The 14732-nt window shown below is 37.7% G+C and overlaps 1 protein-coding gene across 1 annotated transcript; it reads left to right on the top strand.

The window, feature by feature from the left end:
- Positions 1-290: 290 nt before the first annotated feature.
- Positions 291-14332, top strand: LOC123543046 (multiple epidermal growth factor-like domains protein 6). The gene is made up of 9 exons (XM_053532069.1): positions 291-471; positions 1014-2693; positions 2873-2972; positions 3828-3874; positions 4723-4854; positions 9337-11016; positions 11603-11702; positions 12684-12730; positions 13698-14332. Exons 1-9 carry the CDS (start codon positions 441-443, stop codon positions 13811-13813), a joined length of 3933 nt encoding a protein of 1310 aa, XP_053388044.1. The 5' UTR covers positions 291-440; the 3' UTR covers positions 13814-14332.
- The last annotated feature ends 400 nt before the right edge of the window (positions 14333-14732 follow it).

The following is a 14732-nucleotide window of genomic DNA, read 5'->3' on the forward strand; positions in this document are numbered from 1 at the left end:
ATGAGTACTGTCACAAACCTTTGTCGAAAATACATCATTTTAAGTACTTTCACGAGAAGCATGTGCAAACAACGTCACGTGATTACTTATGTGTACATGCTTATCATGCAAGAACTTAATAAAAATGAAAAATGTATGACACGATTTAAAAGGGTCTCTCAAAATAGTTCTTCCTTGTTGTTGATATGATTTCAAGAAGTGTGTGTCAAAAATAGTAACACTTTTCCAATTTATCGCATGAAATATGCTTCTCCTTTCTTTTAAAATGTCATCCATCTTACAAACTCGCTTTAATGATGTAAATTTCAGCACACGTTAATACGTAGGACTGAATGAGCGAAGAGTAATATTAAATTTCAAAAGAGAAGTGTTACATTTCTTTTGTCATTTTGCAGCAGACGACATGCATTTAACCTACGGCACGTGTTTGACGTCACACTATGTTGGAATTAATTTTATTCGTTGTCCTAGGTGTGTATGAATTAAATTTCACCTATCATATCTTTCAAGTTTTCATTCAGAATAGTATCTACTGTTAAATGTTCAGGTTCGTCAACGTGTAGGGTTTTCATTATATATTTAAATAAGCGTCTATGATATCAAAATTTAGATTATTGCGATTTTAGCAAAATATACCCGAACTATCAGCCTCTCTATAATCATCTCGCATTTGTGGACGTTGTCTGCTTTTCAGATTAAATTTGGAGAGGTTATTATCATTATGTGGAAATTAAGTACCAAAATTATCTGTTACATAATGATGTTATGAGCCGCGCCATGAGAAAACAAACATAGTGGCTTTGCGACCGGCATGGATCCAGACCATCCGCACAGTCTGGTCAGAATCCATGCTGTTCGCTTTCAACGTCTATTGCAATTAGAGAAACAGTTAGCGGACAGCATGGATCCTGACCAGACTGCGCGGATGCGCTAGCTGGTCTGGATCCATGCTGGTCGCAAAGCCACTATGTTGCTTTTCTCTTGGCGCGGCTCTTATTTTTTTTATTTAATAGTTTTGACAGCCTGCGGAGCTAGTGGTTCGAAGGGGCCCTGTTCTACTTGTATCGATAACCTCTGTGTTACGTGCGGTGTGAGAGAAGGATATTGTTTTAATGGGTGTAAAAACGGTTACCATGGTGATAAATGTGACAAGGTGTGCCCAGAAGTTTGCATTAACTGCTCAAGAAATTTCGATATTGATAAAATCTGTCACATTTGTAAAGATGGTTTCTACAGTTCATCCTGTGAAAACACGTGCCCAAGTTCGTGTAAATCGTGCACATCCGCCAGCAGCTGCGTTGAGTGTAAAGACGGATGTTTTGGATCAGTTTGCCAGCACGTATGCGGCAACTGTCAGAGTGGTAGTTGTAGCAAAATCGACGGCACTTGTTTGGGGGCTTGTGATGCTGGTTACTATGGTAAAAAATGCGATCTCAAATGTACAGATGACTGCAGATCGTCTAGGTGCTATAAATATACAGGTAATTGTGAAGAATGTAAACCAATGCGTTTTGGTTCATCTTGTCAGAACACATGTGGGAGTGGCTGTAACGTGACGTGCGGCAGGTACGGCGGTTCCTGTTTCGGTGACTGCAAAGCTGGCTGGTACGGAAACAATTGCTCAGTGCGATGCGGAACTGGCTGCGAATCAGCATGTGATAAAAGTACAGGAAACTGCTTGCAGAACTGTACAGAAGGATATTACGGATATAAATGTGATACTAAATGCGAAGAAGGATGCAAACCGCCATGCGAAAAAGAAACTGGCAAATGTCTCCAGCCATGTAATGATGGCTATTATGGCGACACATGTTCACTACAATGTGGAAAAGGTTGCAGTGGTTCGTGCGCACAAGAAAGCGGCTCATGTCCTACTGAATGTGTAACGGGTTGGTACGGTGCGAAATGTGATCAGCAATGCAGTAGTGGATGTAACGGTAGCTGTGAAAGACAAAGCGGACATTGTCAGTCTAATTGTAAGGAAGGTTATTATGGACCTTTATGTAAACCTTGTGATGATGGATGCTTGGATAAAAAATGTGACCCAAAGACGGGTTTCTGCACGAACGGATGTAGAAAATATAATTTCTATACAAACAGTCTGTTGCACGGAGAGTTCTGCAACAAGAGCTGTCCTGGGTCCTGTAAAGATGGTTGCGACCAGAAAACCGGAGTTTGTGTCAACGGATGCAGGTATTCATTTCAATACGGTGATTATTGCAACATGACATGCTGTCCTGGCTGCGAGGGCACGTGTAATCAGAAAACTGGTACCTGTGACTATGGGTGCGAGAAGAGAGCTTCTATCTACGGGAAGTTTTGTAATATGACATGCCTTGAACGTTGTTCCTTTCCTTTTATGTGTGATCAAGTGACAGGAAAATGCGCTTGTTTACCGATTTACACCGGAAGTAAATGCGATCAATACACTGATGGGAAGAATGGTCGAAAGAGCTCACCTTCTTGCCTTACCACCTGTGAAACGTGTACAACAGCCAGTTACTGTCTCTCTTGCAAACCTGGATATTTCGGTCAAATGTGTAGTTTGAACTGCTCAGACGGCTGTCTTAATAACATATGCGATATTAGCTATGGAACTTGCGATCACGGTTGCAAGGAAGGTATGGCAGGGAAATTGTGTGACGTCGAGATGAGCCACACAGGCTGTGATATCAAAGGAGAAAAGACGAAAGGTAATAACGACACTAATACAGCGGGTCCTTCAAAGTTGAAAGAGTCTGAAACCGATTCCTGAAAATGCTAATGCATTCCTTAGAATGATATAATATTGCATGTACGGACTGGAGTAACTGTTTTTCAACATAAAAAACTTCAAAACACTAATTAATCTATTATTTTCTTTGTGTTTCAGCTACAAAGAATATGTGGGTGATAATTGGCCCGTGCATGCTGAGTGGTTTTGTCCTGCTTCTCATCAGCACTGTCTCATATGGGATTAGAAAACATGTTGGGTTAGTATATATTTTTTGCATTTTATTCAAGTTTTCACTAAATCTCTCTTGCGTTGTTTAGATCATTGTAGTCTACCGCGATCAAATATGTAACGGTAAAGTAATTCAACATGATTTAACGATCTTCACTCCCTTTCTTACTGACCGCAAACATTCATAAGGCAAGAGAGAGATTCAGCCTTCATTTTGAAGAACATTTAAAGTCTTAATTAATTATCATCATTGATCTATCCTGTCTTATGTACTGCAAAATCATCTATATTCTTGTGGACTACTTTTCGTGGATTTTGTGGTTGAGTGAGTATACGGCTCAGGTGTATCATCTGGCCATAGCCTAATGAGCAAAGGGACGAGAGCTGTAGCCATGGGGTCATTATGAGACTAGTGTGTCGTTATGGCCAGATGGTACACTATATACCCACTCTTTATTTTCACCTTTCCCTACATTTCTCACTTTCAACATATTTATATTGTCAGCTGCATTACATTTTTAATCTTCCATTCAGACATCAGTAATTCTGTCTCAAAAGTACTGACGTTGATGTATGACGTCGACGTCATAACGAGTGGACTTTCCGGTTACCCGCGACCTTCATGATTATGGCGCGTGAGGTACGCTGCGACATTGCCCTTCTCTTAAAGACGACCGTAATGATCATTTTCAAGAGTTTATTTTTACTGATAGCAAGGTATACTAGTATAGTCAGAAAAAATTCCTAACGACTTAATAAACTTCCCATTTAAAAGTGAAACTTGAAAACCATGAATTCATATCCTCTTGAAATATAATTGTGTGTAGCACGAAATCTCATGTCCACGAAATTATAATGAGCTGTTTTTTTATATCTTGCACAGATGCCGCAGCCAGAAGAAACCACCAGAGGAGGAGACCACTCCAAATCGTATGTATTGCCTGTAATAACTGACTAGATTATATGTAATAAAAATGCCAAATTTAATGTTTGGCACAATTTCTAATTTTGATGTTACTATTGGTATAGTTTGTTGTTGCATCAGCACAACCGAGGCCATCATTTTTATCTGTAAGGACCATTGCGCCTGTCGAGACATCATTTCAGACCGTGACAGGCGTTAACCAGGGTAAAACCCACGGCTCACATGAGGACCGGCCTGGTTAGGTGATGGGTAAGTGATTTGAAGCGAGTGATCTCAACCACGGAAAGCGCCTCCCCTGCTATCTATGTTTGTAATAAGTTCAATGTACGTAGAAATGTTGTATCTGCATGTTTATAAAGTGTTGCAGGAAATGGTCCGCCTATAATGTAATGTGTTCGAACAATAATTTTGATCATCTTTTTAAGCAAGATGGTAAGGAACTTTGCAGTTATTGGATAGTGAATAGGTACAAAGTATCGACACGCACTTGTACATCATATATTACTTAGCCGTGCCTAAACGATAAACAGAAATTACTAAATGCAGTTTCATAGAGTTGATGGCGAATTCGGAAGTGAATCGAAGCTTTTCTTAACGAACCATATCTATTTCCCTTTCCTATCACTTTAAAAGGCCTGATCTTTATTTAAGTGTGTTAAATATGCCTTAATGATATCGTCCCCGCCAGCAGAAGAAACAAAAGTCTCATGTCTTCAATTTGTGTATTACACTTCAGCACACGTTCCGCTCAACAAAATAGTTTATAATAATAAACAATTTAGCCATCTCTGAAATGCCAATGTTTGCTAAACTTAGCAGGCTTCTTAACTATTTGTCTTGTCGATGTTTTCAGGGTCGTCTGACAGTACAAAGTATGAGCAACTTGCCATCTACGAGAATACTCCACCACCCGGATGTAACAGGAAAGGATATACGGCAGTGGTCCCGCAGCAACAGTATGTCAACTTGGAGATGCGTCCGTTTTAACAGAAATCTTGCTAAGCGATCTTAAGATCTGACTGAAACCAGTGAAATGTAAATAACACTAAATATACGGCTGTAACTATAACTTTGTAATAGAGAGAAATGGCAACATAAGTGTCGTTACAAATAACAAGCAAAAAGTCAACACACGGCCATTAAATGAATCAGGTACAAGTATGAGGCAAAATATAAATATACGATCATTAAAAGAATCTGTTAGCAAGCAAAATGTCAACAAACGTCCATTAAAAGAATCTGTTAGCAAGCAAAATGTCAATAAACGTCCATTAAAAGAATCTGTTATCAAGCAAAATGTCAATAAACGTCCATTAAAAGAATCTGTTATCAAGCAAAATGTCAATAAACGTCCATTAAAAGAATCTGCTTTCAAGCAAAATGTCAACAAACGTCCATTAAAAGAATCTGTTATCAAGCAAAAGGTCAATAAACGTCCATTAAAAGAATCTGCTTTCAAGCAAAATGTCAATTAATGTCCATTAAAAGAATCTGTTATAAAGCAAAATGTCAATAAACGTCCATTAAAAGAATCTGCTTTCAAGCAAAATGTCAATAAACGTCCATTAAAAGAATATATTATCAAGCAGAATGTCAATAAACGTCCATTAAAAGAATCTGCTTTCAAGCAAAATGTCAATAAACGTCCATTAAAAGAATATGTTATCAAGCAGAATGTCAATAAACGTCCATTAAAAGAATCTGTTATCAAGCAAAATGTCAATAAACGTCCATTAAAAAATCTGTTATCAAGCAAAATTTAAACATACGATGCGGCCATTATAATAATCTGCTGTTAACCAAAATGTTAACATAATTAAAAAGTGGAAATCAAGGTGACCTATCATGAAGAAGCGAAATAGCCGTTCATAGCCCTTGTTATATGAGCCGCACCATGAGAAAACCAACATAGTGGCTTTGCGACCAGCATGCATCCAGATCAGCCTGCGCATCGACGCAGTCTGATCAGTATCCATGCTGTTCGCTTTCAAATCCTATTGCAATTGGAGAAACCATTAGCGAACACCATGGACCCTGACCAGACTGCGTCGTTGCGCAGGCTGGTCTGTATCCATGCTGGTCGCAAACGCACTATGTTGGTTTTCTCATGGCGCGGGTCAATATTATTTCAAACGGAATGTTAGTGCAAGTTGAACGTTGGGATATGTTTTTCAGAATTTCTTTGGTCCAATGTTATATAACTGATTTTTTAGACTCTATCTTCTTTCGTATTACTAATTCTACATGTCAATTCATTATCCTTCTTACTTTAGAAATTAAAGTGTACATATTTCTTCTGTTTGTTCTTGTTCCAAAGTAAATGTTGTGAAAATTATGTATAAACTAAAAGTCTAAAACCAGTGAAAAAAAAAGAGTTATTGTGTGACATTTATGACATTCACGTTTTTACCTAACATGTGCGTGAGTAATTAAATACCGTGGTAAGAGTTCATGTGCAATCAAGAATCAAACGACATTCCAGGTATTTTTTTTCTGTAAAGGCATTTGTGGTGGCCCACCGACATATGCTGACACAGAGCGTGTACATTGTTTTGCCCCCGAAGGGAGGCATATTAGTTTTCAACTGTCCGTCCGTTAGTTCGTTTGTTAGTTAGTTAGTTATTTACATGTAGTTCGTTCGTTCGTTCGTCACAACGTTAACTTTTTGCATGAAGGCACTTTACTCGCGAACCACTGCACCCATGACCTTCAAACTATACATGCTGATAGTACTTACTGAGTACACGACCCCTACAGACATTGGGGTCACCAGGTCAAAGGTCAAGGCGCTGCGGGGGCATTTGTCACCATTAGTGACAGCTCTTGTTATATTACGTATGCGAGTGTTTTTTCCCACTTATAAACTATAATAAGTCTGTTACATCTCTTGAAACCAAGCCCTCACTGCTTTACAGAGGGAGGGTGCTGTTTCTGTGTATATTGAGAAAATAAATTTTATGGAAAACAACATCAACAAAAAGATTTATCATCTTCCAGTAGAGGTACTACTTCTTTCACTTGTTTTTACTCTAATGGCGAATGAATCGTTGTAACTTTACGTGCCTTGAATAAAACATCATGTCTGATGAGTGCCGTCAGGATTTAGAAAATGTTATAAATGATAAAGTCATAGCTTATTGAATGATTTAAGGACTGAAGTAATGCGAAGGTCACGTGAGTTTAATGGTTTAGAATACGATGTATTTGGACAAGGCACGAAATCCAATTATCAGACGTCTAGGCTTTAGTTACGACCTTGACATAAGAATAGCGAAATTGTAGCATGAGTTCTCATTCCGTATTGATGACTGCAAAATATTACCCACGTTTCATAAACATCCTTAAGGAATTTAGAAGATGTGAGCCTGATTAAAAGCTTTGACCTGAAGAGGTATCCTTGTCCTTGGACCTGCGCAATTGAAAAAATGTGTTTGCACGTTATTTAGATGATGTTTTCATAAACTTCCTTCAGTGGTTTACGAAAATATAAACGCGGACACAAAGTCATGACCTGTATGGTTTAAAATACATTAGGCTATTAAGTTTCGACAGGGAAAAAAATACACGTACAAAAGCATAACATCACTTATATATAACCTTCCGCAATTGTGCAGAAAGGAGAGCCAATCAGAGATTTTCTTTTTGGGGAAAAAAAGCGAAATCTTTTAATTTCCCTTTCATTTTGTTATACAATGTATATATCTGAGAACTATTGTCTTAATTGCACATTCTGTTTGTTGATTTTTTCATTTTTTTTTTTTTTTTTTTTTTTTTTTTTTTGATTTCCTTAAATATTTCTACGTTAGCTCATTTCAAATAATGAAATATGTAAGAAGATGTCTTGTAATCCTAGAATGCAACAAAACAATCTAATAGCAGACTTGGCTCATGAGAGCTTGTGAAATGTGCAGCACCCCTCACGTAACTCGTGCACCGGCTAAAGCGAAACTCTGCTTTACATAATACTATGAATGGACTTCATGATCCTAAATAGACCAGGTAATATAAAAACTCTTATTCCTACTGACTTTAAGGTAGGACCCACCTTATAGTGAATATTTTAAATGTTCAAAACAATGATACAACGTCTAGGCGACTGATAAATGGATCATGGTGATGCGTGCACTGGCACCAGTCCAGAAAGAAAAGGCCATTGTACATAGGTATACTATAAAAATCGGTTCTTAATGTATACCTAGGGGTGTGATAACATGTGCAGTGGCATTTGTTTTTTTGATTTGGTGCCGGTGGATATTTGATTTCAAGAAATGACCAGTAAATATTCTATTGTTTATAACTTCTTTACATCGATGAAGATCAGCTGCTACCAGAGTATATTCATGCGTAGAAAGTTTGTTACGAATACACATACTGGAAATGGTATAAGAAATAAAGCAAAAAAGACAACAAACAAACAAACAAAACAATGCAAATTTCAAAGGAATAAATATATCGTTTAAGAAAACAAACATATAAAGCAGAAACTGGGCATTTGTAATACGGAATCTGGTGATAGAAAGGGATACAAAATATCAAATACATCCTACATTTTGGAACCGCTACTGCCTGCCTAGTCTGGCTACCGACTAGATAATCTTTTTTTTAGAAAAAAATATTTTTTTTTGTATATTTTGACTTCATCAGTCTTGGCTCTGATTATCTATGTTTTGAGAATAAAAGGGACACAAAATTTGTATTGCCTCAGGAGTTATCTCCTGTGAACAAAACATAAGGTCTGAACACAGACTACTGCCTGCCTTTGGATCAAATAATACAAAGTTTAAGAAATGGAACGAAAAATCTACGAAGATGCTGTTATAAGAAAATGCAGATCAGACAATCAACCATCAATATATAAATATATATATATGCTTAGTACTTAATTAAAATGAAAAGTGTCTCTCAAAATATTTTTCCCTGTTGGTGATATGACTGAAATAATTTATTTATGCAAATCTAAATATGTGGTGATGCGCAAAAATGAGTGAGGAGTCAAATTAGATTTTAAATTGTACATCTCCTTTGTCATTTTGCAGCAGACGACATTTATTCAACGCAAGACGCGTATTTGACGTCACTTAGTTGACGTCACGGTAACTTTTACAACGATGGAGATAATCTTATTTGCTGTCCTAGGTAAGTATGTATTAAATGTTACCTATTAAGTGGTAAGTTTGCAAAATTTCATTCATTTAGACGAAATGTAATTTCGTCAACGTAACGGACGTCAACGTAAATTAAAGGGTTGTCATTATAGTATATATTTTAATATCCGTCTGTGATGTCAAAATTTAGAAAATTGCACTTTAAGCAAAACTGTTGACGTATTGAAATATCACCTTCTATAATTATCTCGCGTTTATGGATTTTTTTGCAGCTTTATAGATTAGAATTTTGGAAGAATCAGGATGGTGGAAATATCAAAATTATGTTTTACAAGGCGATGTTTTTCTTTTCTATTTAATAGTTTTGACAGCCTGTGGAGCAAGCGTTTCAGCTTACTTCTGTTCTAATTGCATTGATAACTACTGTGTTACCTGTGGTGTGAGAGAAGGATATTGTTTTAATGGATGTAAAAACGGTTACCATGGTGATAAATGTGACAAGGTGTGCCCAGAAGTTTGCATGAACTGCTCGAGAAATTTTGATGTTGATAAAATATGTCACACTTGTAAAGATGGTTTTTACAGTTCATCCTGTGAAAACACATGCCCAAGTTCGTGTAAATCGTGCACATCCACCAGCAGCTGCGTTGAATGTAAAACTGGATATTACGGAACTGTTTGCCAACTTCAATGCGGCAACTGTCAACTTGGTACTTGTAGAAAAAATGACGGCAGTTGTTTGTATGATTGTATCGCTGGTTACTATGGTGGCAAATGCGATTCAAAATGTGAAGATGGCTGCAGATCTTCTAGGTGCAATAGAATCACAGGTTATTGTGACGAATGTAAACTAGGACACTTCGGTACATCTTGTCAGTACACGTGTGAGAGCGGCTGTAATGGGCCATGCGACAAGTCCGACGGAATCTGTTCAATTGATTGTGAACCTGGCTGGTACGGACAAAGATGTGGAATGCGATGTGGAACTGGCTGCGAATCAGCATGTGACAAAAAAAAAGGAAACTGCTTGCAGAGATGTACAAAGGGATATTACCGGCAAAAATGTGATACTAAATGTGGAGAAGGATGTAAATCTTCCTGCAAAAGGGAAACTGGCAAATGTCCTCTGTCATGTAAAGATGGATATTATGGAGACACATGTTCACGTCGATGTGGAAAAGATTGCAGTGGTTCGTGTGCACAGGAAACCGGCACATGTCGTACGGAATGTGTAACGGGTTGGTATGGTGCGAAATGTGATCAGCAATGCAGCAGCGGATGTAACGGTAGCTGTGAAAGACAAGGCGGACATTGCCAGTCTACTTGTAAGGAAGGTTATTATGGACCTTTATGTAAACCTTGTGATGATGGATGCTTGAATACAAAATGTGACCCAAAGACGGGTTTCTGCACGAACGGATGTAGAAAATATCATTTCTATACATACAGGCTGTTGCACGGAGAGTTCTGCAACAAGAGCTGTCCTAGGTACTGTAAAGATGGTTGCGACCAGAAAACCGGAGTTTGTGTCAACGGATGCATTTATCCTTCTCATTACGGTGATTATTGCAACATGACATGCTCTTATAACTGCAAAGGCACATGTAATCCAAAAACAGGCACCTGTGATCATGGCTGCAAAAATAGATATTCTGTCTACGGCAGATTTTGTAATATGACATGTGCAGAACGTTGTGTCCTTCCCTTTATATGTAATCAAGAAACCGGAAACTGCACTTGTCCACCGAATTACATTGAAAGTAAATGCGATCAATACATTGATATAAAATATGGAAGAAAGAGCTCAGCATCTTGCCTTACGACCTGTGAAACATGTACGACATCCAGTCACTGTCTGTCTTGCAAACCTGGATATTTCGGTTCTACATGCAATCTGAACTGCTCTGACGGCTGTCTGAATGAGTCATGCGATATTAGCTATGGAACTTGCGATCTCGGTTGCAAGGAAGGTCTGGCAGGGAAATGGTGTGACGTTGAGATGAGCCACGCAAACTGTGACATCAAAGGAGAAAAGACGCAAGGTAATAACATCAGTAATACTGCGGATCCTTCAAAACTGAAAAAACAAGAGCTGTCTCCGTAGGATGACACATGCCCCCGATGACACTTTGAATGAATAGTTATGGCCGATGTTAGAGTTTAGGACCTTTGACCTACGGACCTGGGTCTTGCGCGCGACACGTCGTCTTACTGTGGTACACTTTCATGCCCAATAATTTTAAAATCCATGCATGAATGACAAAGATATGGACCGGACACGTCAATCAATGCACTATCATGAAATATGACCTTTAACGTCTAAGTGTGACCTTACTGTGGTACACATTCATGCCAAGTTATTTGAAAATCCATCCATGGATGACAAAGATATGGACCGGACACGAAAATTGCGGACAGACTGACAGACCGACAGACTGACGACAGACGGTTCAAAAACTATATGCCTCCCTTCGGGGGCATAAAAATTAAATCCGATACAGAAGTGCCGAATTTCATTCTTTACAATTATGTTATTGAATGCACGTCCTGAAGTAACTTAGAAACCTTTTGATTTCGAAGAACTTCAAAGCATTCGTGAATCTCTTTTATTATTTCTTTTTGTTACAGTTACAAAGAATATGTGGGTGATAATTGGCCCATGCGTGTTGAGTGTTTTTGTCGTGCTTCTCATCAGCGTTGTCGCATACGGGATCAGAAAATATGTCGGGTTAGTGTGTACTTTGGTATTTTATTCATTTTTTCCCCTAAATAGCTCTTGCGCTTTTTTTCCAGATCAGTCTATAAAAATTTGTAACGGCAAGTAATAGAACGTGATTAAACGATCTTAACTCCTTTTCTTACTGACCGCAAACATTATTCATAAGACACGAGAGAGTTTAACAAAATTCAGACTTCATTTTGAAGAAATTTTAAATAAAGCACCATTTTAAGACCTATCTTTTTATCATTAATAAAACCATCTATATTCACGTGGGGCCACTTTTCGTGGATTTTGTGAATGAATGAAATTACGTCTCAGCTGTGTGTTTCAGGCCATAGTTTAACGAGGGGACTAGCTATGAGGTCTTTATGAGACTAGTGTGCCGTTATGGCGAGAAGACACACTATTTACTCACGTCTCATTTTCACCTTTCCCCCTTTTGTATTTTCAATATACTTATACTGTTAACTGACTGAGAAACGTTATGGCGAGAAGACACATTGTATACTCACGACTCATTTTCCCCTTTTCCCCATTTTTCTTATTTTCAACATACAAATTTATACTGTTAACTGTATTACAGACTGAAAATACTTATCCCTTGTCGGAAATCGAACGAACCCGGGACCTCTCATACCAAGAGCGGACACTCTTACATGTCGCGAAGCAAGCTAGTGTAAAGTGCAAACTTATGCTATGCCCTACTACAAATGCATTGCTGAAAATACTGACGTTGTTGTATGACGTCGAAGACAGAACGCGCGGACCTTCCGGTTACCCCCGAAATGCGTTTATTTGTTACTATTTATAGTAATGTATATAGAATATAAAATTAAATTCTAACGAATAAATAGAATTTTCATTTAAAGCCAGAACTCGAAAACCAGGAATTAATATCTCTTGAAGTTTTTTGACATAAACCGCGAAGTTTCAAGTCCACGAAATTAAAATGATCTCAGAGTACTCTTTTTTTTGTATTTTACACAGATGCCGCAGCCAGAAGAAAACACATGGGACAGAGAGCACTCCAAAACGTATGTATTGTCTATAATAATTAACAAGATGGTATGTAACAAATATACTCGAAAGTAGATCCCTCGGAAGCACCGAGAACAAGGCAAACAGTGACACTTGCAGACTCGGTTTGATTGAGTCTGTTCATGGGCAGAAATGGAAAATGCAACACTGCCCACGCCCCCTAGCACCGGCTGCTAAATTTCATGTTTTGTCCGATTCCTAATCCTTACGATTCTATTGGTATAGTCTGTTGTCGCATCAACTCAAGGGTGTGGGGGAGTGGGGGAGGGGTTGTCCTCCTTGTACAAAAGGTGAAGAGGTTTTTGTCGGCCTATGCAAAAATGAGTAAAGGGGGGTTTGTCCTATCTCTCACAGCAGACGCGCATGAAGACCGGTCAGGTTAGGTGATGGGTAAGTGGTTTGAAGCGAGTGACTTAATGACGGAGAGCACCTCCTATTCTATGTTAGTAATATTTATAAAATAAAGCTGAATATATAACTTACGTACAAATATTGTATCTTTAAGTTTAAAAAGGAAATGATCCATTAATAATGTCATGTATTAGAACATAAAATTTCGATTATTGTTTAAAGGGAAGGAAAGGAAATTTGTAATCATTGGATAGGTACAAACTATCGAAACGCAAAAATAAACATCATATATTACAAAGCTGTACAAAAACGATAAACAATAGTGTTGATAGTGGGTTTGGATCTGAATCAGGTGTTTGTCTTGAACAAACCATATCTAATATCCATTTGTATCACTTGGATAGGTCTAATCTTTATTTTGTATGTTGTATGCCTGGCACCACAGTGTCCCCGCCAGCAAAAAGAAACATCTGCAACAGTGTCATGTCTTCATTTTTTGTATTACAGTATAGCACAGGTGTCGCCAAACGAAATAATATTTAGCCATCTTTGAAATGCCAATATTTGATAATTAGCTGCTTCTAATCTATTTGCATTGTCGCTTGTTTTCAGGATCTGACCAAGCGGCCCTCTACGAGAATACTCCACCACCCGGAAGCAACAGGAAGGGTCAAAAAGAAGTGGCCTCGGAACAACAGTATGTCAACTTGGAGTTGCGTCGGTTTTAACAGAAGTGTTGCTATTTTTCTACTTTCAGCGATTTTGAAATACATTTTTTTTACAGAGAAATGGCAACTAAAAGTCGTTCCAGACAGCAAACAAAATGTCAATATGTGGCCATTAAAAGAATATGTTATTAAGAAATATCAACAATGGTCAGTCAAAGAATCTGTTATCAGGCAAACTGTCAAGATACAGCCATTAAAAAATCTGTAATCAAGCAAATTTCAACATATAGTAAGGCCATTACAATAATCCGTTATCAAGCAGTGTCGACATAATTAATAAATCTAGACTGAAAGTCAAGATGACTTACCACGAAAAAGTGAAATATTAAAGTTCAATGAAACAACGGCCGTTCATAGCCCATATTAAATACTGAATATGAGTAAAAATTAAGCAATGGCATATGTTTTTTCAGATAAACTTAGATCCAAGTTTATATAGCAGCGTTTTGTACGCCATATTTCGAGGTTAATGTTTTGAAGATTATGTTAAAGCTAAAAACTAAAAAAAAAGTTATTACTTTAAATGATACTGTGACATTCTTTTATAAACCTTAGATATTCGTGATTTACTAAATACAATGGAAAGGTTTCATGTGCATTTTAGGGATCAAGTGACATTCCATGTGTATTGTATTTTACATTTGTGGATGTCCTCCGACATGTAGACTGGCATCAGCCGTTAGAGTCCCTTGAAATAAACATCTGTGCCACAGAATCCTCTTAAAATTCCACTTTCTGAAAAATATTACATCTCAGACCCTTGAGATGAGTCTAGAGAGAAAAAGAGTTTTCTGAGAAAATATCAGTATCAGTATGAAGAGAGAATAAACCTTATTACAGATATTACTTGATCTCATCAGGCTTTGCAAGTCTAACGGACATGTGATGACACAAATGTACATGAGACGAATTTCAATAT

This window comes from Mercenaria mercenaria, chromosome 19 (genome assembly GCF_021730395.1).
Source record: "Mercenaria mercenaria strain notata chromosome 19, MADL_Memer_1, whole genome shotgun sequence".
In the NCBI taxonomy this organism is placed as follows: Eukaryota; Metazoa; Mollusca; class Bivalvia; order Venerida; family Veneridae; genus Mercenaria; species Mercenaria mercenaria.